The sequence below is a fragment of the Ahaetulla prasina genome, chromosome 2, assembly GCF_028640845.1.
Source record: "Ahaetulla prasina isolate Xishuangbanna chromosome 2, ASM2864084v1, whole genome shotgun sequence".
Taxonomy (NCBI): Eukaryota; Metazoa; Chordata; class Lepidosauria; order Squamata; family Colubridae; genus Ahaetulla; species Ahaetulla prasina.
The window spans coordinates 9,770,818-9,796,151 of record NC_080540.1 but is presented as its reverse complement, the minus strand read 5'-3'; the positions used below and the strand labels follow the sequence as shown (position 1 = coordinate 9,796,151).

Genomic DNA, 25,334 nt, shown 5'->3' with positions numbered 1-25,334 from the left:
GTCGTGTCCCACTCCTCCGCTGACGGCCGGGTCAGGGAAATCCGAATCAGGCTTGCCTCTGCAGCTCTGCCCAAAGTCCAACAAAGTCCTCAGAGCAGGCAGGAGACCAGTAAGTGACTTCAGCAAGATAAGTTCGACTTTTGCCTGACTCAGAGACTGCCAGAAAGCAGATCCTTTATATAGGCCATGGGGTGTGGCTCCATGACTCAGCACTCATTAAGGCCTGCCTCCTTCCTTCTGTTGCCTCCGCCTATCCAGCCTTCTGATGCGAGGGTCACACCAATCAGCAGCTGTTGGGAATAAACCCTCCTCAGGCTCACATGCTGTGGAGGAGGGGGAGGGGTCTAGCTGCTCCGTTTGCCTGGGCATGGAGTCAGGGCTGGGGCCGGGAGATGCTCCTTCTTCTGCAGTTTGTGTGGGCATGGAGCCAGGACTTGGGCCGGGAGGCATACATTCCTCAGTGTTCGGGAGCAGGTAAGAAGGCCCCGGCTGCTCTGAGGGCGGGCAAGACACAACAGGGAGCCCCTCGTGGCTCCCATGTGACACCTCTCCTGCACAGACTGCACTAGCTACCTGTGGCCTTTCAGGTGCGCTTCAAGGTTTTGGTAACTATCTTCAAAGCGCTCCATGGCATTGGGCCGGGTTACTTACGGGACCGTCTACTGCCACCGATTGCCTCCCACCGACCCGTGCGCTCTCACAGGGAGGGACTCCTCAGGGTGCCGTCAGCCAGGCAGTGCCGGCTGGCGACGCCCAGGGGAAGGGCCTTTTCTATGGGGGCTCCCACCGTCTGGAACGAACTTCCCCCAGGACTTTGCCAACTTCCTGACCTTCGAACCTTTCGCCACGAGCTTACGACACATCTATTTATCTGCGCAGGACTGGACTAGAATTTTAAATTTGGTTTTAACGGGGTTTTATTATTTTATTGTGGTTTTAATATTCGGCCGTATTTAATAAGTTTTTTAAATTGGGGTTTTAACTTGTACTTATATGTATGTTTTACTAGGCTGTAAACCGCCCTGAGTCCCTTGGGAGATAGGGCGGTATAAAAATATGATTAAATAAATACTTAGAGTTCAATAAAAAGCATCTGACAAAGTAGATGGTAAGTTTTTATTTTTAAAGAATGTGGCACAGAGACATCCAATCACACAGATGGATTCATAACTCACTAACAAATTGTACTCAACGTGCAGTCCTCAATGGAACTACGCCCACATTGAGGGAACTCTTGAGGCTTTGGAAAATAAGTTCACTCCCTCCTCTTTGTGGCAACCTTTGAAATACTGGAATACCACTATCATGTCATCTATAATCCTTCTTTTCTCTAGACTAACCAAATCCAAATCCTGCAACCATTCTTGATGTCTCTAGACCTTTAATCATCTTAGTTGCTCTTCTTTGCACTTTTTCCCAAAGTTTCATCTTTTTTGTAATGTGGTGATGAAAACTACATGGAGTATTCCAGGTATGGTCTTACTAAGGCTTTATATAAAGCAGTACTAAACATTCACCTGTCTACATAAGCAAAAATTGTATTAGCTTTTTTGGCTACTGCCGCATACTGCTGGTTCATATTTAAGTGATCATCCATTAGAAGTCCAAGGTCCTTTCATTTTTTCTGCCTAAGTATAAAATCTTTTTTCCCCCACATTAAATTTCATGTTGTTGGATAGGGCCCATTGTTTCAAGTCTGTCAAGATCTTTTTGGATCCTAAGCTTGTCTTCTTGGGTGTTGGCCATTCCTGCCAGCTTAGTGTCATCTGCAAATCTGATGAGTTCAGTGATTGGGCAACCGGTAGTGGTGGGAGCGGAGGTTCCCCCCACCCACCCAGATGCTTCTGCGGATGCACAGAAGCTTGGCGCACAAGCACGCCCACGCCCACTAGCAAACCAGTAGCAATGGGTTTTGAAACCCGCCCCTGATGAGTTCCCCTTCTATTCCCTCATTTAAGTCATGTATGAAGATACTGAAAAATACTGGGCCTAAGACAGAACTGTCTGGCATATCACTGCTCACCTTCCTCCATGTAGATGTAGTACCATGAAGGACAACTTGTTGAGTACGGTTTGTCAGCCAGTTATAAATCCATCTGTTGGTGATGCTATCTATCCGTCATTTTTCTAGCGTATCAAAAAGTAGGTTGTAGTCTACTTTATCTTATGCCTTGCTGAAGTCCAAATATACAATGTCCAGAGCATTTCTCTGGTCTACTAATTTAGTCATTTTGTCAAAGAATGAAATACGATTGGCATGATCTGTTTTTTTAAATTATTTTTTCCATTATCTTCCCAGGTATCAGTGTTAGGCTGATTGGTCTGTAGATTCCTGGGTCTGTTATTTCCCCTTTTTTGAAGATGGGAACTACATCGGCTCTTTTCCAATCCTCAGTGTTCCAGGATTTTTGAAGGATACAAGGGTTCTGAGATAACATCTGCCAGCTCCCTCCCAATCCTGCTGTTCTGAGAATCAGGTCCTGGTGATTTATATTCACCAAACTCATCAAATTTGAGATGACACCAACCTGGCAGGAATACCCAACACCCCAGTAGATAGGGTCAAGATAGAAGGGAATCTCAATAGCCATTCCCAAAGAATCAAACTTAAACTTTAAAGAGACTTTTCAAATCTTCCCACCAGCAGAAAACTGCAGCCACCAGTTTCACAGCCTGCAGCCCCAGTGGGCTTCCATTTGGGGAGGGAAAGAACCTGCAGCAGCAGCAGCTGACCTGCTTCAGCCTAGTTGCTTCTCTGCTTTCAGGCTGTGGAGGGAACCGAACAGCCCGACTTGCTCCCGGACTCTCCTCCCACCTGCCCTCAACTCACCCGCCAGCTGCTGCTTCGACCCTGGGAAGAGCAGAAAAGCCACTCTGCGCACCACTTTCCTCCCATGCAGTCATCCGGAAGAGGAAGTTCCTCTGCGCGTCTCCTCTCCTCCCATCCTTTCTAGCAATGCAGTACTTGATGGTTTTAACTCTTTAAAATCAACCTCAGAGGCCGCCTACTGTATTGTCTGCTTTCTAGGCACAGATCTGGTCCCCTTGACTTCCATCTCCAGATAGGAAAGGGTTGTTCTGTCTCTACCTAAGGGGTCTGCCAGTTGTTTTCACTGATTAAAGCTATCAAGTCATTTTTGACTTCTTTGCAACTGAGCCAAGTGAAATAGTGAAATGTGATGCTACTTAACCTTACGATGATTAGTTATGTGCTGAGCCCTAAAAATTAATGACTTCTTTTTACAGAACTATACAATACGTTTTCTTGGGGGGTTTCTCTCAATGGAGATCAAAGCCTCCCGAAACCCCAAATCTTAATGACTTATTTAATGTGGCTCCCAAAGATTTAGGACATGGCAACACCACAGGGACGAAATGCTCCTGGTTCGGACCGGATCAGGCGATCCGGTAGCGATGGTAGTGGGTGATTCGGAGAGCCGGTTGCAAAAATTCCTCCCCCCCGCCCATGCCCACCCAATCTCCCAGTTGCCCGTTTGCTCGCTTCCCGGTTCTTTTAAAAATGCTTTTAAAAGGTTAAAAACAAGGCTCTGGCAATCACAGCTGAGCCGCACGATCGTCAGACCCTTTTTTTTACTTTTAAAAGCATTTTCTTTACAACCTATTCGGTGGAATAGTTTGTAAAAAAATGATTTTAAAAGTAAAAGAAAAGATTGTGCGCCACAGCTGATCACCTTCCCCCGCCCGCTGTTCTACTTACCCCATGCCTCTTTTGGGCGCACGCCTCGCATTTGGTGCGTGGTGCACACTGCACATGTGCGCACGCAGCACGCATGCGCAGCCAGTGAACCTGTTGAAACTCAGGATGGCATAGAAAGCACTTCCTGGGTAGTATGCTGTAATTTACAGGGTAAATGTCCCCCAGACAGACAGCCTATCTACCTACTGTGATCTACTTTTTGCCTCTCAATATTCCATAGGTCATGAAAGCTTTATGCTTAAGCAGAATTATAATTCGTGGCTTTCCATCCAGCATCCTTGGGCCTTACACTAGATGTTCGGGTTTGTGACCTTCAGGTCAGTCAAGTCAAGTGGTTTCCCCCTTTCTTGCTTAGGCCTAGGCCTGATAGGACTGGCCAAAGCTGCACAGATGGCTTCACACTTTAGGGGGACTGCAGCTGAGTATTTCCCAGTCTCTAACCTGTAGCTTTCACCACTACACCAACCTGGATCATCATCTTCCCCACAAAATCTGCCCATGGAGCTCTTCTTGCTGCTTTGAGAGCAAATTCAAGACTGCAGCTTTCAAAATTCAGTTCACTTTGCAATCTGCTTACCTTTCCTCTCCAGATAACGGATCTTTTTCATCTTTCAATCAGAGTTAATTTCATATTTTTCTTCTTAGGAAACAGAGAGTTCCTCTGATTGGGTGGTAGCTTCTGCCTGGCCCTGTGTCTAGCTCCTCTGGCGTTTGTTTGGGGCTCCTTTTAATTTGCTCAATTTTGTTAGATATATAATGTTAGTAAATTGTGGGGGGTCTAATTTATCTTTTTATTGTACAGAGCAGTGGTGGGTTGCTACCGGTTCTCACCGGTTCGGGAGAACTGGTAGTAAAAATGTTTAGTAGTTCGCAGAAGCGGTAGTAAAAGACGGCTGGCCATGCCCCTAAACTGGTCGCTGGTCGCTCGCCCCGCCTGCCATGTTTGTTGCTGCCTTGATAATTGTTGCATTCTTGATAATTCTGCCTTCCCCCAGACAGAAATCCGAAGAATTGCTATGCCAACCACTCCCAAATACCATTCCTTTTCCCACATGACATTCATATGGTTTCTCTCCTGTGAGAGTCCTCTGGTGTATCACCAGTTCAAAATTACGACTGAACCTTTTCTCAGTCAGGACATTCAGAGGGTCTTTTGCCTGTGTGTATCCTCCACTGTACTACCAAGCTGGAATTTCGACTGAAATTTTTCTTACAATCTGGACATTCAGAGGGTCTTAGTCTTTTGGTCCATCACCAGATGGGAATTCTGTTGAAAACTTTTTCCTACAAACCAGAGATTCATATGGCTTCTCTCCTGTGGGTGTTGTCTAGTGTATCACCAGATTGGAATTCTGACTGAAACATTTCCCACAATCTGGACATAAGTGCGGTTTCCCTGTGTGAGTCCTCTGGTGTATTATCAGCTTGGCTTACTTGCTATAACTTTTGCCACATTGAGACAACTAGTAGGGCTTTTCTCTGGTGTGAGCCTTTCTATGACGAACTGGGAAGCTGTTCTGACTAAACCTTTTGCTACATTGGGGACACTGATACAGCTTTTCTCCAGTGTGGAACCTCTCGGGCATAATCGGCCCATGAAGGGGCTGTGAAAGGACACACTCGGGACACGGCTGCTTTCCTGGAGAAAGCGGCACAGCAGTGGACAATTGGGGAGGACACAAGTACTGAAGGAGCAGCTCCCCACCTTGTGGCTGCTGCAATGAATATGAGAAGCCCAGCCAATGTTTTGAGCATGGTTAACATCTCCAGCCCAATGAGCTTAGGCCACCCCGTTACCATAACCAGCCCTTGCTTTGTCCATGACTTCTCTGTTAACACTCACCACACCAGAGATGGGTTTCAGCAGGTACTGACCAGTTCTGCAGAATCGGTAGCGGAAATTTTGAATAGTTCGGAGAATCGGTAGTAAAAATTCTGACTGGCCTTGCCCCCATCTATTCTCTGCCTCCCAAGTCCCAGCTGACAGGGCGGAAATGGGGATTTTGCAGTAACCTTCTACTGGACTGGGGTGGGAATGGAGATTTTACAGTATCACTTCCCTGGAGTGGGGTGGGAATGGAGATTTTACAGTATCCTTCCACTTCCATGCCCAGCAAGCCACGCCCAGAGAACCGGTACTAAAAATTTGAAACCCACCACTGCACCACACTTGTCAATTTACCAACTCCAGTTACTGCACCAGTGAACATCGCACATCCAGTCACTATCACCTCACCAATGAATCTCCCAACACCATTGACATTAGCTGGCCCTTTAAATATAGTCCTGAGACCAGTGGAAAGCATGTCTTTCCTTCCCCAGGCATTGCCAACCTCTCCCTCCCACCTACCCCCCAGTAAAAAAAACAGCCACCTTAGAGCAAAAACTTCATCCATAAAAAAAAAGAAAAGGAGGCTGCCGTGTATTGTTTAATGGACTCTAAATTGGCCACGCCCACCCAGTCAAATGACAAGAAGCCATGCCCACCCAGCTGGTCCAGCCCCCAACAGTCTGAGGGACCGTGAATTGGCCCCGTTTAAAAAGTTTCAGGACTCCTGTTTTACGTGGAGGTAGGTGAAGGGGATAACCTCCGTGTGTCTTTGAATAGTGGGTGTGCAGCTACTCCTACAAGACAGATAGTACAAACATTCTTGATAATTCTCCCTTCCTTCAGACAGAAGTCCGAAGAATTGCTACGCCAACGACTCCCAGTGTGGATCCTCTTTGGCATAATCACCTGTGTTCTATAATCTTTGCTTTTCCTACAATAGGCAGATCTGTGGTTCTTTTCCACCACTGACATTCTTGGAGTCTCAAGGACATCAAAAATACTCTCAATCCCTTCTTGGATGGAGCATTGATTCAAGTTACGGCTTCCTTCATCACAGGGCGAGGCCTACATTACGGTCTGCCTTATCTGGCTGTCCAAGTGATCATTTCCTTCCCACTGACTTCCAGCTATTTCCCTCTTTTTCTGAACTAGGAAATTATGCCCCTTGATATTTTGGTTTTGATTGCTGCCTTGGTTTCCTTTGCCTTTTAATGCTGCTTGTGATTCAGTGCTCCACAGTGCTCTCTTTGGCATTCAGATCCAGAGGCATACATTACAATAAAAGGCAAAGGTGCCAAAAGGCTACCTTAAACTCTTACATTAATTATTTACTTTTTCAATATACATGTCAAATGCCCATTCAGTTATGACATTTATTTGCTTCCTAACAAACCTAGCAGACAACTTTGTTTCCCAAAAAGTAGAGAAGGGAACAAGGGGATCAGCCATATTGGACTTAATTCTCACTCACAGAGATGAAATGATAGAAGGTGTTGAAGCTACAGGAAACTTGGGGGCAAGTGATCACACAATATTGGAATTCAACATTATGCAAACACAGGTAGTAGAGCAAAGTCAAACTAGAGGCTTGGACTTTAAGAGAGCTAATTTCAATAAACTTAGAGAGAGCTTGAGAAGGATTCCATGGGGGAGAATCCTCAAGGGGAAAACAATTCAAGAAGCTTGGGAAATTTTGAAAAGTGAGATTATAAAAGCCCAGTCAAACACAATACCAAAGAAGAAGAAAAATAATAGATCTCAAAAGAAAGCAGCATTGATGCATAGAGAACTATCTGACAAATTGAAAGACAAAGGACAAATATAAAAAGTGGAAAGAGGGGCAAATAACTAAGGCAGAATATCAGCTAATAGCCCGAGCCTATAAAGATGAAGTGAGGAAAGCTAAGGCTCACAATGAACAAAGGCTAGCGACAAAGGTAAAAAACAACAAAAAAAGCTTCTTCCAACATGTTAAAAACAAGAAAAATGTCAAGGAAACTATTGGCCCATTGCTGGGAGAAAGTGGCAAGAAGGTGACAAGCAAAAGGGAGAAAGCAGATGTACTTAACTCATTTTTTGCATCTCTCTTTACACAAAAGAATCCAACCTATCAAAAACAGCACCAAAAAAAACAGATTAGGAACATAAATTAAAATAGGGAAGAAAATGGTAAGTGAACACCTGTCTACCCTAGATGAATTCAAATCACCAGGACTGGATGAATTACACCCCAAGGTTCTGAAGGAACTGGCAGACGAAATCTCAGAACCAGATCACAGATTATCTGGAAAAGATAATCAAGCAACGAATCACTGAACATCTAGAAGCAAACAAAGAAATAACCAAAAGCCAACATGGGTTTCTCAAAAACCAGATCATGCCAGACTAATCTTATTGCATTATATAATAAAATTAGTGGACCAGAGGAATGCTGTCGATATAATTTACTTGGACTTCAGTAAAGCATTTGATAAAGTAGACCATAACCTACTACTAGATAAAGTAGAAAAATGTGGGTTAGACAGCACCACCACCAGATGGATTCGTAACTGGCTGACCAACCGTACTCAACGTGCAGTCCTCAGTGGAACTACATCCACATGGAGGGAAGTACTCAGTGGAGTACCCCAAGGCTCTGTTTTAGGCCCACTACTCTTCAACATCTTCATCAATGACTTGGACAAGAGGATAGATGGGAAACTCATCAGATTTGCAGATGACACAAGCTGGCAGGAATAACCAACACTCCAGAAGATAGGCTCAAGATACAGAAGGATCTTGACAGAGTTGAACATTGGGTGCTATCTAACAAAATGAAATTCAACAGTGAAAAAAGTAAGGTTCTACATTTAGACAAAAAAACCCAAAATGCACATAATATTAATTATTTCACCCACTTAAAATATCTCTCAGCCAGTCCCACAGAAATAGTGTCAATAGTCTCTCACAAAGTGAAGGGCTCTGGGGATCTTAACATTCCTCCAGGCTATCAACTGGATCTCAAGATGATAAAACATACTTATTCATCTGGCAGGATAAAAGTAAGGTTTAGGAATTTATACTGAAATTTGGGCTAGAATAAGTTTTAATGTGTTTAATCTGTATTTATATGTGTTTTAACTGTGAAACCGCCAGTTCTGGGCATAAAAAGATAAATAAATAAATAAATAAATAAATATGTGGTACCTTGCTCAATAGTAGTAACTGTGAGAGGGATCTTGGAGTCCTAGTGGACAACCATTTAGATATGACCCAGCAGTGTGCAGCCACAATGTATAAAAGATGTTGAGATTCTAGAAAGAGTACAGAGAAGAGCAACAAAGATGATTAGGGGACTGGAGGCTAAAACATATGAAGAACGGTTGCAGGAACTGGGGACGTCTAGTTTAATGAAAAGAAGGACTAGGGGAGACATGATAGCAGTGTTCCAATATCTCGGGGGTTGCCACAAAGAAGAGGGAGTCAGACTATTCTCCAAAGCACCTGAGGGTAGAAGCAGCAGCAATGGGTGGAAACTACTCAAGAAGAAAAGCAATTTAGAACTAAGGAGAAATTTCCTGACGGTTAGAACAATCAATAAGTGGAACAACTTGCCTGCAGAAGTTGTGAACACTCCAACACTGGAAATTTTTAAGATGTTGGATAACCATTTGTCTGAAATGATGTCGGGTTCCCGGCCTGGGCAGGGGTTGGACTAGAAGACCTCCAAGGTCCCTTCCAACTCTGTTATTATGAGATTTATTGACTTGGGTCAATCATGAGTTCATAGAATTGCAAAGAGTAATCATCAAATATACTTGGAAGTGCTGGGGACAGATTATATATATGTACATATCCTGTGTTTCCCCGAAAATAAGACCCAGTTTTATTTTCTTTTGGGCCCATAATAAGCACCAGGTCTTAGTTAAAGGGCATGTCTTACCCACTTATCTTAGGACCATCGCAGCCAGGCCACCCAAACCCTGACACCTGTTGCACCACCGCCTGACTTCTTCTGCAGCCACTCACAGCCAGACACAACATAGCTTGTCGCGCAGCCCATGCAAGCTGTGTCCAAACTGTTTCTCAGCTGATTAAAAATCTTTAACTTCTGGAGGATTTTTTTTTTTGAGGAAATAATGTTTTAAACAGCTACCATCAGCTATCCTTTTCCTTTTGGCTAAACTCCTCCTAGTGCATTTCCACTAGACTGCATTTTCTTTCACTCTTGCTTCCCTTCTGAGAAGGCAGAGAAGAATGTGAGTCATATCTGTGTATGTTATGCTTGGGGCAGGACACCGTGTGGTGCCTTGCGCCATTACCACAGTTCACAACAGGGATGAATCCAGGGCTCACTGAAAATGGTAATTAGCCATTTCCATTTTCCTTTTCTCTCCACCTACACATTTAATCCTGAGAAACATTTGAATAAAATGAATCAGGCCAAAATTCAAACAATTTCTCACCTATACTTTCAATGGGAGATCACAAATGAAATTCAAGCATTCTGTAAACTCATCTACTATTCCTCATATGGATTACCTTGTGTGCAATAAGGGATGATTTATGCTTGAAGTAATGTCCACAGACTGGACATTTCAAACATTTCTCCACAGTGTAAAATCTCTGGTGTATCACCAGGTGGAATTCTGACTAAACTTTTCCCACAGATAGGACATTCAAGGGTTTCTCTGTGTGAGTCCTCTGGTGTGTCACCAGGTGGAATTTGACTGAAACTTTTCCACAGTCAAGACATTCAAAGGGTTCTCTCCTGTGTGAGTCCTCTGGTGTCACCAGGCTGGAATTGTGACTTTCCATAATCAGGATATTCAAAGGGTTTCTCTGTGAGTCCTCTGGTGTTTCACCAGGCTGGACTTATCACTAAAACCTTTCCCACAGATAGGACATTCAAAGGGCTTCTCTCCTGTGTGAGTCCTCTGGTGTGTCACCAGGTGGGAAGTCTGACGGTAACATTTCCCACAATCAGGACATTCAAAGGGTTTCTCTCCTGTGTGAGTCCTCTGGTGTTTCACCAGGATGGAATTATCACTAAAACCTTTCCCACAGATAGGACATTCAAAGGGCTTCTCTCCTGTGTGAGTCCTCTGGTGTGTCACCAGGTGGGAAATCTGACGGTAACATTTCCCACAATCAGGACATTCAAAGGGTTTGTCACCTGTGTGACTCCTCTGGTGTATCACCAGGTGGGAATTATCATTAAAACCTCTCCCACAATCAGGACATTCAAAAGGTTTCTCACCTGTGTGAGTCCTCCGGTGTTTCACCAGGTGGGAATTCTGACGGTAACATTTCCCACAATCAGGACATTCAAAGGGTTTCTCTCCTGTGTGAGTCCTCTGGTGTATCACCAGGTGGGAATTCTGACTAAAACCTTTCCCACAATCAGGACATTCAAAGGGTTTCTCACCTGTGTGAGTCCTCTGGTGTACCACCAGGTGGGAATTCAGACTAAAATCTTTTCCACAGTCAGGACATTCAAAGGGTTTCTCTCCTGTATGAATACTCTGGTGTATCATCAGGCTGGAATTATCACTATAACCTTTCCCACAGATAGGACATTCAAAGGGTTTCTCTCCTGTGTGCGTGGTCTTGTGTCTCAGGAGGTGCGAATTTCTAATGAAAGCTTTCCCACAATCTCGACATTCATAAAGTTTCTCCATGGAGTGAATCCTCTGATGTATTGGCAGGTGGGAATTACGAACTGGAACTTCTCCCACAGTCAGTATATCGGATGGGTTTTTCTCCTTTATGATTTCTCTGGTCTATCACCAAGCTGGAATTATAACTGAAAGTTTTCCAACAATCAGGACATTCAAAACATTTCTCTCCTATGTGGGTCTTCTGATGTATCACCAGGCTGGAATTGTGACTTTCCCATAATCAGGACATTCAAAGGTTTTCTCTTCCTTGTGAGTTCTCTGGTGCTTCACCAGGATGGAATTCTCACTGAAACTTTTCAGTGAAAGGATGTTCAAATGGTTTTTATTCTTGTGTGCGCGTCTTTTAGTGTCTCATGACCTGGGAATTTCTAATGAAACTTTCAAACAATCTGCACAGTCATACGTTTTCTTCCTCCTGTGAGTTATCTGATGTAGCACCATGTTGCCGTGCTCACTAAAGCATTTACTACATTGGGAGCACTTTTGTGGCTTCCCTCTTGTGTCTGGGTGCTTCCATGAATCACAAGGGAGCTGTTGTGACCAAAGCTTTTGCCACAATCAGGTAATTTTTATGGTTTTTCTCCTCTCTGGCTCCTCTTGTGCATCATCAGCTGCAACTTGCAATCTATGCTTTTCCCACAATAGACAAATCTATGGAGCTTTTCCACAGATGATATTCTTGATAAAATATGGACAATGCTTTGTTTAGTGGTGCTTTCATTCAAGCCGTTTTCTTCCTCACAGGGAGAGGCCTGAATTACTGTCTGCTCTACGTGACTTTACTATTGACCTTTTCCTCCCCACTGACCTCCAGATATTTCCCTCTTTTGCTGAAGGATAAATAATCTCCCTTCACTTTTCATGTAATGTATCCTTCAGTTCTGCATGATCTGTTTATTCTTTCTTGATTTTCTCTCTTTTGTCTAACAGCTGTTGGAAGAGGAGAATTGTGTAGTTTTCTGAAGGAAATGGAAAATATTTAATTTCTGGCTTGATTTTCTTCCCTTTTCAACAGTGTTTGTTATTTACAGTTGTCCCGAGTGTTCTTATTGCCATCCTCTTTGTCTGTAAGATTCAAAGAAAAATAGAACTTTAATTCTTTATAAATGGTTAGAGATGATGTGAAAAAAGAAAAAAGTATATATTACAATGAAAAAACAAACATGCCCCAATATTAGAATAATCACTTACATTATTGATGATTCATATCACACATGGAATACTACTGAGATCCATGTTCAAATATTCAATCAATATTCAATCAAATTGAGTTATTTAGTTGGGTCAGTCATAAATTCTTAACAATGCAAAATGCTTTCGTCAAATATATCTTGAAGTGCTGGGAATAGGTTATATAATTGCAGATATATGCATAGAGAGAAATACAGATACACCCACCTACACATGTATACATGGAGAAAATCTACGTCTTTCAAGCCAGACAAAATGTCCCAAAAAGTTTACAATCAAACCTTCTGAGCTAAATTTAGAGATGTGGAGGTTTTAACTGATGAAATGATGCTGAAAGCCTCTCTAAGCTTTGAAGCACCACTTTTGCTCATGGAAGTCCTCAGCTGCAAATAAGAAAAGAAAATCCTGTCTTCAACCCCTCTGGTGACATCCCCACTCAAGTCGTCCTCACTTAACCTACCGCAATTGAAACAGATATCTGTGTCACCAAGCAGCTCAAGCAGAACTTACATCTGTTCCTTTGTAGTTGTTAAGCAACTTACTGTGGGTTGTTAAAGGCAATTTCATATGATCGTAACTTGCAATTTCCTGCCATTATATCCATTGATTTTGCTTGTCAGAAGCTAGCTGGGAAGGTCACAAATGGGGATTATCAGTGTGGGATGACGCGGCCATCATAAATGTGCAACTATTGGCAGAACCCGAATTGGTGCAACTCCTTTTCCTAAACCTTTAAAACCACAGTGACGGTCATTGAACAAGTGCTAGAATTACCACAAATTTTGTGGACCAGGTGCACGTCTGCTTCTACTGTGCCATAGGAATTTTGAAGGCACGGGGATGAAGTGGTAAATGAGGACTACCTGTGCAACCAAAGAGCTATTTTTTAGGAAGTGTTGGATTATGCAGAATTGAACCATGGACGGGACAAGAAATATTATTCTTACTGCCAAGACATGGAAGTAAAAAAACTTGTAAATTTTATTCATCTTTCATTTTCAATACATGTGTGGATTACAAACTATATCAAAAGGGCAACCTCAGGATGTAATGGGAGACTTTAACCACCCTGATATCAACTGGGAGACAAACTCTACAGCAAGTAGGAGACCGAAAAGATTTCTAACCAACTTAGCTGACAACTATGTCATCCAAAAGGTAAAAGTGGGAACTAGAGGAAAAACTATACTCGACCTAATTCTTAGTAACAGAGAAGCGATAGAAGGAGTTGAAGTTGTCGGAACCTTGGGCAAGTGACCACGTCTTACTGGAATTCAATATAATGCAAACACAAGCAATAGACTATAATCCAACAAGTGTCTTCAATTTTAGAAGAGCTGATTTTAACAAATTCAGCGCCGAAGCAATATTTCATGGATAAAAATCCTAAAAGAGAAAACACAATGCAAGAGCGTGGGAAACACTGGAAAATATGATCATATAAGCCCAGTCCAACACAATATCACTAAAAAAGAAAAACAAGAAATCTAAGAAGCAGCCAGCATGGTTGCATAAAGATCTCCCTGATAAACTGAAAGACAAAAAGGATAAGTACAAAAAATGGAAAGAGGGACACATAACTAAGGCAGAATTATCAGCAGATAGCCCGAATTTGCAAAGATGAAGTCAGGAAACCAAAGGCTGAGTATGAACAAAGACTTGGAACAAAAGTTAAAGATAACAAAAACAAGTTTCTTTCAACATATATATAACAAGAAAAATGTCAAGGAAATGGTCCACTAAAGAGAAAAAATGGCAAGGAAGTAAGAAACAATACCTGGAAAGATCCTGGAAAAGATAATCACCAAATACCTAAAAGCAAACAAAGTAATAACCAAAAGCCAACATGGGTTTGTCAAAAACAGATCATGCCAGACTAATCTTATTGCATTATTTGAGAAAGTGACAAAATTAGTAGACCAGAGGAATGCTGTCGATATAATTTACTTGGACTTCAGTAAAGCATTTGATAAAGTAGACCATAACCTACTACTAGATAAAGTAGAAAAATGTGGGTTAGACAGCACCACCACCAGATGGATTTGTAATTGGCTGACCAACCGCACTCAACGTGTAGTCCTCAATGGAACTACATCCACATGGAGGGAAGTATGCAGTGGAGTATCCCAAGACTCCAAGTTGAACATTGGGTGCTATCTAACAAAATGAAATTCAACAGTGAAAAAAGTAAGGTTCTACATTTAGACAAAAAAACCCAAAATGCACAGGTACCGTATATGTGGTACCTTGCTCAATAGTAGTAACTGTGAGAGGGATCTTGGAGTCCTAGTGGACAACCATTTAGATATGACCCAGCAGTGTGCAGCCACAATGTATAAAAGATGTTGAGACTCTAGAAAGAGTACAGAGAAGAGAAGGAGTTGAAGTTGTCGGAACCTTGGACAAGTGACCACGTCTTACTGGAATTCAATATAATGCAAACACAAGCAAAAGACTATAATCCAACAAGTGTCTTCAATTTTAGAAGAGCTGATTTTAACAAATTCAGCGCCGAAGCAATATTTCATGGATAAAAATCCTAAAAGAGAAAACACAATGCAAGAGCGTGGGAAACACTGGAAAATATGATCATATAAGCCCAGTCCAACACAATATCACTAAAAAGGAAAAACAAGAAATCCAAGAAGCAGCCAGCATGGCTGCATAAAGATCTCTCTGATAAACTGAAAGACAAAAAGGATAAGTACAAAAAATGGAAAGAGGACACATAACTAAGGCAGAATTATCAGCAGATAGCGAATTTGCAAAGATGAAATCAGGAAACCAAAGGCTGAGTATGAACAAAGACTTGGAACAAAAGTTAAAGATAACAAAACAAGTTTCTTTCAACATATATATAACAAGAAAATGTCAAGGAAATGGTCCACTAAAGAGAAAAATGGCAAGGAAGTAAGAAACAATACCTGGAAAGATCCTGGAAAGATAATCACCAAATACTGCAAACAAAGTAATAACCAAAAGCCAACATGGGTTTGTCAAAACAGATCATGCCAGACTAATCTTATTGCATTATTTGAGAAAGTGACAAAATTAGTAGACCAGAGGAATGCTGTGATATAATTTACTTGGACTTCAGTAAAGCATTTGATAAAGTAGACCATAACCTACTACTAGATAAAGTAGAAAATGTGGGTTAGACAGCACCACCACCAGATGGATTTGTAATTGGCTGACCAACCGCACTCAACGTGTAGTCCTCAATGGAACTACATCCACATGGAGGGAAGTATGCAGTGGAGTATCCCAAGACTCCAAGTTGAACATTGGGTGCTATCTAACAAAATGAAATTCAACAGTGAAAAAAGTAAGGTTCTACATTTAGACAAAAAAACCCAAAATGCACAGGTACCGTATATGTGGTACCTTGCTCAATAGTAGTAACTGTGAGAGGGATCTTGGAGTCCTAGTGGACAACCATTTAGATATGACCCAGCAGTGTGCAGCCACAATGTATAAAAGATGTTGAGACTCTAGAAAGAGTACAGAGAAGAGCAACAAAGATGATTAGGGGACTGGAGGCTAAAACATATGAAGAACGGTTGCAGGAACTGGGGATGTCTAGTTTAATGAAAAGAAGGACTAGGGGAGACATGATAGCAGTGTTCCAATATCTCAGGGGTTGCCACAAAGAAGAAGTCGGCTTCTCCAAACCACCTGAGGGTAGAACAAGAAGCAATGGGTGGAAACTGATCAAGGAAAGAAGCAATTTAGAACTAAGGAGAAATTTCCTGACAGTTAGAACAATTAATAAGTGGAACGACTTGCCTGCAGAAGTTGTGAATGCTCCAACACTGGAAATTTTTAAGAAAATGTTGGATAACCATCTGTCTGAGATGGTGCAGGGTTTCCTGCCTGAGCAGGGGGTTGGACTAGAAGGCCTCCAAGGTCCCTTCCAACTCTGTTGTTATTATTATTATTATTATTAGAAGTTGTAACCACCGGTAGAAGCCAAGAAAGGGTTTATTAAAATCAGATCATGCCAAAGAAATTTTATTCCATTCTTCAACAAAATGACTAAATTAGTGGACCAGTAAAATGCATTACACACAGTATACTTAGAGTTCAATAAAAAGCATCTGACAAAGTAGATTGAAAGTTTTTATTTTTAAAGAATGTGGCACAGAGACATCCAATCACACAGATGGATTCATAACTCACTAACAAATTGTACTCAACGTGCAGTCCTCAATGGAACTATGCCCACATTGAGGGAACTCTTGAGGCTTTGGAAAATAAGTTCACTTCCTCCTCTTTGTGGCAACCTTTGAAGTACTGGAATACCACTATCATGTCATCTATAATCCTTCTTTTCTCTGGACTAACCAAATCCAAATCCTGCAACTATTCTTGATGTCTCTAGACCTTTAATCATCTTAGTTGCTCTTCTTTGCACTTTTTCCCAAAGTTTCATCTTTTTTGTAATGTGGTGATGAAAACTACATGGAGTATTCCAGGTATGGTCTTACTAAGGCTTTATATAAAGCAGTACTAAACATTCACGTGATTCCTATGTCTACATAACTAAAAATTGTATTAACTTTTTTGGCTGCTGCCGCATACTGCTGGTTCATATTTAAGTGATCATCCATTAGCAGTCCAAGGTCCTTTCATTTTTCCTGCCTAAGTATAAAATCTTGTTTTCCTCCACATTAAATTTCATGTTGTTGGTTAGGGCCCATTGTTTCAAGTCTGTCAAGATCTTTTTGGATCCTAAGCTTGTCTTCTTGGGTGTTGACCATTCCTGCCAGCTTAGTGTCATCTGCAAATCTGATGAGTTCAGTGATTGGACAACCGGTAGTGGTGGGAGCGGGAGTCTCCGCCCACCCACCCAGATGCTTCTGCGCATTGGCTCAAGCAGCCCCACCCACCAGCAAACCAGTAGCGATGGGTTTTGAAACCCGCCCCTGATGAGTTCCCCTTCTATTCCCTCATCTAAGTCATGTATGAAGATACTGAAAAATACTGGGCCTAAGACAGAATTGTCTGGCATATCACTGCTCACCTTCCTCCATGTAGATGTAGTACCATGAAGGACAACTTGTTGAGTAGGGCTTGTCAGCCAGTTATAAATCCATCTGTTGGTGATGCTATCTATCCATCATTTTTCTAGCGTATCAAAAAGTAGGTTGTAGTCTACTTTATCTTATGCCTTGCTGAAGTCCAAATATACAATGTCCACAGCATTTCTCTGGTCTACTAATTCAGTCATTTTGTCAAAGAATGAAATACGATTGGCATGATCTGTTTTTTAAAATTATTTTTTCCATTATCTTCCCAGGTATCAGTGTTAGGCTGATTGGTCTGTAGATTCCTGGGTCTGTTTTTTCCCTTTTTTTGAAGATGGGAACTACATCGGCTCTTTTCCAATCCTCAATGTTCCAGGATTTTTGAAGGATATGATACAAGGGTTCTGAGATAACATCTGCCAGCTCCCTCCCAATCCTGCTGTTCTGAGAATCAGGTCCTGGTGATTTATATTCACCAAACTCATCAAATTTGAGATGACACCAACCTGGCAGGAATACCCAACACCCCAGTAGATAGGGTCAAGATAGAAGGGAATCTCAATAGCCATTCCCAAAGAATCAAACTTAAACTTTAAAGAGACTTTTCAAATCTTCCCACCAGCAGAAAATTGCAGCCACCAGTTTCACAGCCTGCAGCCCCAGTGGGCTTCCATTTGGGGAGGGAAGGAACCTGCAGCAGCAGCAGCTGACCTGCTTCAGCCCAGTTGCTTCTCTGCTTCCAGGCCGTGGAGGGAACCGAACAGCCCGACTTGCTCCCGGACTCTCCTCCCACCTGCTGCCCTCAACTCACCCGCCAGCTGCTGCTTCGACCCTGGGAAGACCACAGAGCCACTATAACCACTTTCCTCCCATGCAGTCATCCGGAAGAGGAAGTTCCTCTGGGCGTCTCCTCTCCTCCCATCCTTTCTAGCAATACAGTACTTGATGCTTTTAACTCTTTAAAATCAACCTCAGAGGCCGCCTACTGTATGGTCTGCTTTCTAGGCACAGATGTTGCCCCCTTGACTTCCATCTCCAGATAGGAAAGGCTTGTTCTGTCTCTACCTAAGGGGTCTGCCAGTTGTTTTCACTGATTAAAGCTATCAAGTCATTTTTGACTTCTAGCAACCGACCCTTTGCAACTGAGCCAAGTGAAATAGTGAAATGTGATGCTACAAACAACAAAATACCTTATCCCACCAGACTTGAAATCCTAGGCTTAGAAAACTTGGAACTTGGTCGCCTTCGACAAGACCTAAGTTTAACTCACAGAATCATCTATTGTAATGTCCTTCCTGTTAAAGACTATTTCAGCTTCAATTGCAATAATACTAGAGCAACCAATAGATTTAAACTTAATGTCAACTGCTTTAATCTAAATTGCAGAAAATATGACTTCTGTAACAGAATCATCAGTGCTTGGAATACTTTACCTGACTCTGTGGTCTCCTCCCATAATCCTAAAACTCTCTACTATTGACCTCACCCCAATCCTAAGAGGACCATAAGGGGCGTGCATAAGTGCACAAACATGCCTACCGTTCCTGTCCTATTGTTTTTCTTTTCTTCTTCCTATATACATATATGCTTATACCTCCTTATATTTACTCATATATGTGTTTATATATGATATAATCTTTTGTATGATACTACATATTGTTATGACAAAATAAATAAATAAATAAATAAATAAATAAATAAATACTTAACCTTGAAGATTAGTTATGTGCTGAGCCCTAAAAGTTAAAGACTTTTTTACAGAACTGTACAATGTTTGGGGTGTCTCTCAATGGAGATCAAAGCCTCCCGAAACCCCAAATCTTAATGACTTATTTAATGTGGCTCCCAAGGATTTAGGACGTGGCAACACCACAGGGACGAAATGCTCCTGGTTCGGACCGGATCAGGCTATCTGGTAGCGATGGCAGTGGGTGATTCGGAGAGCCGACTGCAAAAATTCCTCCCACCCGCCCATGCCCACCCAGTCTCCCAGTTGCCCGCTTGCTCGCTTGCTGGTTCTTTTAAAAATGCTTTTAAAAGGTTAAAAAAAAGGCTCTGGCAATCACAGCTGAGCCGCACGATCGTCAGACCCTTTTTTTTTACTTTTAAAAGCATTTTTTTACAACCTATTCGGTGGAATAGTTTGTAAAAAAATGATTTTAAAAGTAAAAGAAAAGATTGTGCGCCACAGCTGATCACCTTCCCCCGCCTGCTGTTCTACTTACCCCATGCCTCCTTTGACGCATTTGGTGCGTGCACACTGCACATGTGCGCATTTATACGCAGCAGCCAGTGAACCGGTTGAAACTCAGGATGGCATAGAAAGCACTTCCTGGGTAGCATGCTGTAATTTACAGGGTAAATGTCCCCCAGACAGACAGCCTATCTACCTACTGTGATCTACTTTTTGCCTCTCAATATTCCATAGGTCATGAAAGCTTTATGCTTAAGCAGAATTATAATTCGTGGCTTTTCATCCAGCATCCTTGGGCCTTACACTAGATGTTCGGGTTTGTGACCTTCAGGTCAGTCAAGTCAAGTGGTTTCCCCCTTTCTTGCTTAGGCCTAGGCCTGATAGGACTGGCCAAAGCTGCACAGATGGCTTCACACTTTAGGGGGACTGCAGCTGAGTATTTCCCAGTCTCTAACCTGTAGCTTTCACCACTACACTAACCTGGATCATCATCTTCCCCACAAAATCTGCCCATGGAGCTCTTCTTGCTGCTTTGAGAGCAAATTCAAGACTGCAGCTTTCAAAATTCAGTTCACTTTGCAATCAGCTCACCCTTAATCTCCAGATAACGGATCTTTTTCATCTTTCAATCTGAGTTAGTTTCATACTTTTCTTCTTAGGAAACAGAGCTTTTCTCTGATTGGGTGGTAGCTTCTGCTTGGCCCTGTGTCTAGCTCCTCTGGCGTTTGTTTGGGGCTGCTTTTAATTTGCTCAATTTTGTTAGATATATAGTGCTAGTAAGTTGTGGGGGGTCTAATTTATCTTTTTATTGTACAGAGCACTGGTGGGTTGCTACCGGTTCTCACCGGTTCGGGAGAACCGGTAGTAAAAATGTTTAGTAGTTCACAGAAGCGGTAGTAAAAGATGGCTGGCCACGCCTCCAAACCGGTCGCTGGTTGCTCGCCCCGCCTGCCATGTTTGTTGCTGCCCTGCCACCACCTCTGCCGCCCCCACTCCCGCTGCCACCGCTGCCCCACCCCCCACCACTGTTACTGACCCGCCGCCTCCAGGCGTCTTGAAACTTGCCTCCTTTAAGACTTGAGAGAGAGAAAGAAAGGGGGAGAGAGAGAATGGAAGAGAGAGAAAGAGGGAGGGAGGAAGAGAGAGAAATAAATGTAGAAAGGAGGGAGGGTGAGAAAGAAAGAAAGGGAGGGAGAGAGAAAAAAAGAAAGAGGGAGATAGAGGGAAGGAAGGAGGGAGAGAGAGAAAGAAAGAAAGAAAGGGACGGAAGGAGAGAGAAAGACAAAAAGGAAGATAAAGGGAAAGAAAGGAAGGAAGGAAGGAAGGAAGGAAGGAAGGAAGGAAGGAAGGGAAGGGAGAGAGAGAAAAGAGAGAGAGAGAAGAGGAAGGAAGGACCACAAACCCTGGTACTAGACTTGGCTTCAGAAGAGGCTTTGAAATAGGACAGCAATCTGGGGTTGGAAGGGACCTTAGAGGCCATCTAGTCCAACCCCCTGCTCCAGCAGGAAACCTTCTATCGTCTGGATTATTTTGGTGCCAAGAGAGGAAAATTGCCAGAAAGGAGAAGGAGGAAGGAGGCTGCCATGCAGAGGAAGGCAGAGATAGTCCTTGCCTTATGACCAGAATTGAGTCCAAAATTTTGGTTGCTACAAGATTGTTAAGTGAGTTTCACCACATTTTACTCAATCCATGATCTCCTGGCTCAAAAAGTCATGTGCAAGTTAGGGAAGAACATCTGAAGGTATTTGTAATGTTCTAAATGTACAGAAGTTATAGTTAAATTTGTGGCAGAAAGTGGACTCTAGGTGTGTTTTTCCAAATGTAGTAAGTGAGGTTGAATGTGTATAGTTTTAGAAGAGGGGTGTGTTTCTGTGTGTGTGTACATACAGTATATATATATATATATATATATATATATATATATATATATATATATATATATAAGTTTCTGAGATGGGTGTTAGAAGGTCTGGTTATTCGGATGAGTGAGGTGATGAGTCATCATCAGGAGGAGCAGAGGAGAAGAAACAAATAGGAAGCTAAAGCCTGATGATGACAGGGAGGAACACCAAGAATATACAGGAGGAAAAATAACAGAACATATATATATATATATATATATATATATATATATATATATATATATATATATATATATATATATACATATATATAAAGATATATACAGTTTCTGAGGTTTCACTGTTTGATATAGGGTTGTTAGAAGGCGTCTGGCGAGGAGGGATTCGTCATCTTCAGCAGTGCTTAAGAGCCTTGGTTTGAACAGCCAGAGCGGCTGTCAAGGGAGCTGGCTAAGCTTCTGCTCAGAATCTGTGGGTGAGGCAGGGAACCACATTGGAGGGGTCAGGAAGAGTCCATCAGTGGTCCAGTGACTGGGAGTGAGGGAAGGATGACACGTGGCAGAGCAGTGAAATGAGCAAGAAGACCAGATTGTGGCGGTTCTGACAAAGTGCATTTAGCAGCTGGACCAGTTGAAGCTGTGTTCTCAGGCACATTCGTGCAGGCGGATGAAAGGATCACTTAAGAGGATATTTTGGTGCAGAACTGAAAAGAGCGCCAGGAGGATTAGCCTGTGGTGCAGACCGTTCTGGGTTTTGTGCATTGTTGGTAATCTTATTTCTGATTCCAGAGAAACAAGGATTAATATTCCAGAGAAATAAGATTACCAAACTAATCCAAAAAGAAACTAAAACCCAAGACAGAGAGCAAGAAAATGGCACAGCCCTCCTCCCATATATAAAAGGCACCACAGACAGAATCAGCAAGATCATCCACAAACATAACATCAAGACAGCATTCTGCACAAACCAAAAAATATCCACCATCCTAAGAAACCCCAAAGACAAAATTGAGTTAGAAAATCAAGGAGTATATGAAATCCCATGCACCCTGCCCCACCACATACATTGACAAAACTAACAGAAGAATATGCATGCATTGAAGAACACAAGAACTCATTCAAAAAGAGGAACCAACTTCTTCCTGGTCCAACACTTTGAAAGTCACAGGACACGATATTGACTTTAAAAAGACCAGAACTATCGCCAAAACTGAACACTTTAACAACAGAATAACTCAGAGAAGCATTGAGATAGAAAACGCACACAGCATGAACAAACGAGATGATACCTCCGCCTACCAGCCATTTGAAACCTGCCCTTATTGACAAACGTGTCCCTAACACGAGGAATGACACCAGACCCACACTCACGAGGTCCACACAGGATGTCACCACCACACATCCACCCAGAAGCACACCCAAACCCACACTGATCAGGAAGCACGACCAAGGACCAGAAGCCAGACCACAGCTGCAACATTAGCCACTTCAAACCCCTCCAATCCATACATGCAGCAGACTGACACCCACTACGAAGATGTAGCACGACCACGAACACGAAGCCAAACAGCAGCAGTGCAGCTCACCAGCTCAAATCCCCCTGCAGCACAGATTAGACTGAGCACAACCAAGCCCCCACCAACACAGGACACCCCCAGCCAATCAGAGCACAGAAAACCCCCATCCAATCAGAGCACAGCCAAGCTACCCAATCAGTTCAAACCCCACTAGCAGTTAAAGGAAGAAACAGCTGCGATCACACATTGCTCCCAGAAGCACGAAGTTGAAGCCGAAGATGACGAATGAGACTTCGAAACGCCGCCAAGACACTTCCAATTTACACGGGAGAAAACCGAACAACCAAAGACCTATATATATATATATATATATATACACACACACACACACACATATATATATATATATATATATATATATATATATATATATATATATATATATATATATATATATATTAGATAATGTATCTTTTTGTGTGCCTATATACGCTATACTATGTAATATGTATGTACACATATGGCATATATACATAGGATTTAATAGTATATTTTGGATGTTCAGTAGTAGTAAATAAATAGACAGGGAAATTGATGTCAGTGACATCAACCTTTGACGTGAGTGACATCAAGTTGGCCCCTCCCACCCAGTCACATGATTACCCAGCTACGCCCACCCAGTCACATGACCACCAAACCATACCTACCCCAGTCACATGACCAAGCCACGCCCACTGTTATATTACCATGAAGCCACGCCCACAAAATAAGCCACAGCCACAGAACCCGTAGTAAAAAAATTTAGAACCCACACCTGGTACAGAGGCTTGTTGTATGTTTTTTTAATGTTCTGCTATTTCCCTCATGTTAGTGTTAATGTGTCTTAGAGAAACGCAACATTCAGTTTCATCCTTCTGCATCCTGAATGTCTTCCAGATTTTAAGGCCAGAATTTCCTAGCCAGCATATCCTTTGCACAAAATATCTGAGAGTGATAAGCAGAGTTTCCGAGTGGTCCCAGTAAGCTGCTAAAACTTCTAAAAAATACATGGTAAAAAAATATGCAAAGAGGTTGTGGCTTGAGCAGAAAATACATTGTGGTTTTGAGTACAGGTGGATAATGTTGCATTTCTAAGAAAGGCATTAAATAGCTTTTGAGAATGAAAACAGGTATTGTCCGCATTGCTGTGAAAGAGGGTTTTTTGGTTGGATATTCTGCTATTTCCCTCGTGTTAGTTTTAATGTGTCTTCTTCGTATATTGAAATTCAAGTAATATTTATTTCTAATCCGTGACTTAATCCTTAATCATGACATAAAATATTATTATTTTTATATTCTGAATCCTACCCATTGCCTGCCTCCTCTTTCTTGCCTTCTGGTTTCTATGATCAGACATCTCCAAGAGAAAAAAAGAAGTCCCATTCTTTGCAATGAACTCCCGTGTAGCCAGCAAAGCCATAAGCTCTTCCAAGTTCTTCTGTTCCCTGTCTTACTGTCCCACCTTATTCCCCCCCAAAATCATAAATCCATGATTGATAAATATAATTTGTCCCCATTGGGGTAGATTTTTTAAAATCATTTTATTTATAGGTGTTTTTTTAAAACATCCATAAGTGCTTGGTGAACAGTGTATTGTCGGGGTCAATATACTTTAGAATAGAATAGAATAGAATAGAATAGAATAGAATAGAATAGAATAGAATAGAATAGAATAGAATAGAATAGAATAGAATAGAATTTTATTGGCCAAGTGTGATTGGACACACAAGGAATTTGTCTTGGTGCATATGCTCTCAGTGTACATAAAAGAAAAGATACGTTCATCAAGGTACGACATTTACAACACAATTGATGATCAATATATCAATATAAATCATAAGGATTGCCAGCAACAAGTTATAGTCATACAGTCATAAGTGGAAAGAGATTGGTGATGGGAACTATGAAACGATTAATAGTAGTGCAGATTCAGTAAATAGTCTGACAGTGTTGAGGGAATTATTTGTTTAGCAGAGTGATGGCCTTCGAAAAAACTGTTCTTGTGTCTAGTTGTTCTGGTGTGCAGTGCTCTATAGCGCTTTTGAGGGTAGGAGTTGAAACAGTTTATGTCCAGGATGCTAGGGATCTGTAAAATATTTTCACGGCCCTCTTCTTGATTCGTGTGCAGTATACAGGTCCTCAATGGAAGGCAAGTTGGTAGCAATTATTTTTCTGCAGTTCTAATTATCCTCTGAAGTCTGTGTTTTCTTGTTGGGTTGCAGAACTGAACCAGACAGTTATAGAGGTGCAAATGACAGACTCAATAATTCCTCTGTAGAATTGGATCAGCAGCTCC

At 42.1% G+C, this 25,334-nt stretch overlaps 2 protein-coding genes across 4 annotated transcripts in view; both read right to left on the bottom strand.

The window, feature by feature from the left end:
• LOC131193488 (zinc finger protein 850-like) overlaps positions 1 to 25,334 on the bottom strand; it is a 201,406-nt gene that overhangs the window by 92,642 nt on the left and 83,430 nt on the right. The gene's annotated exons all lie outside the window — the stretch shown is intronic.
• Positions 10,346 to 25,334, bottom strand: part of LOC131193510 (zinc finger protein 774-like) — a 28,587-nt gene continuing 13,598 nt past the window's right edge. For 2 of the 3 annotated variants that reach the window (XM_058173762.1, XM_058173765.1), the window contains exon 2: positions 10,346 to 12,274. In XM_058173762.1, the coding sequence (XP_058029745.1) occupies positions 10,358 to 11,209 (852 nt within the window). In that variant the 5' untranslated portion in view covers positions 11,210 to 12,274 and the 3' untranslated portion in view covers positions 10,346 to 10,357. Of the gene's footprint in view, positions 12,275 to 18,238; positions 18,275 to 25,334 lie in introns of those variants that run through there. The other variant, XM_058173763.1, reaches the window with a different exon arrangement.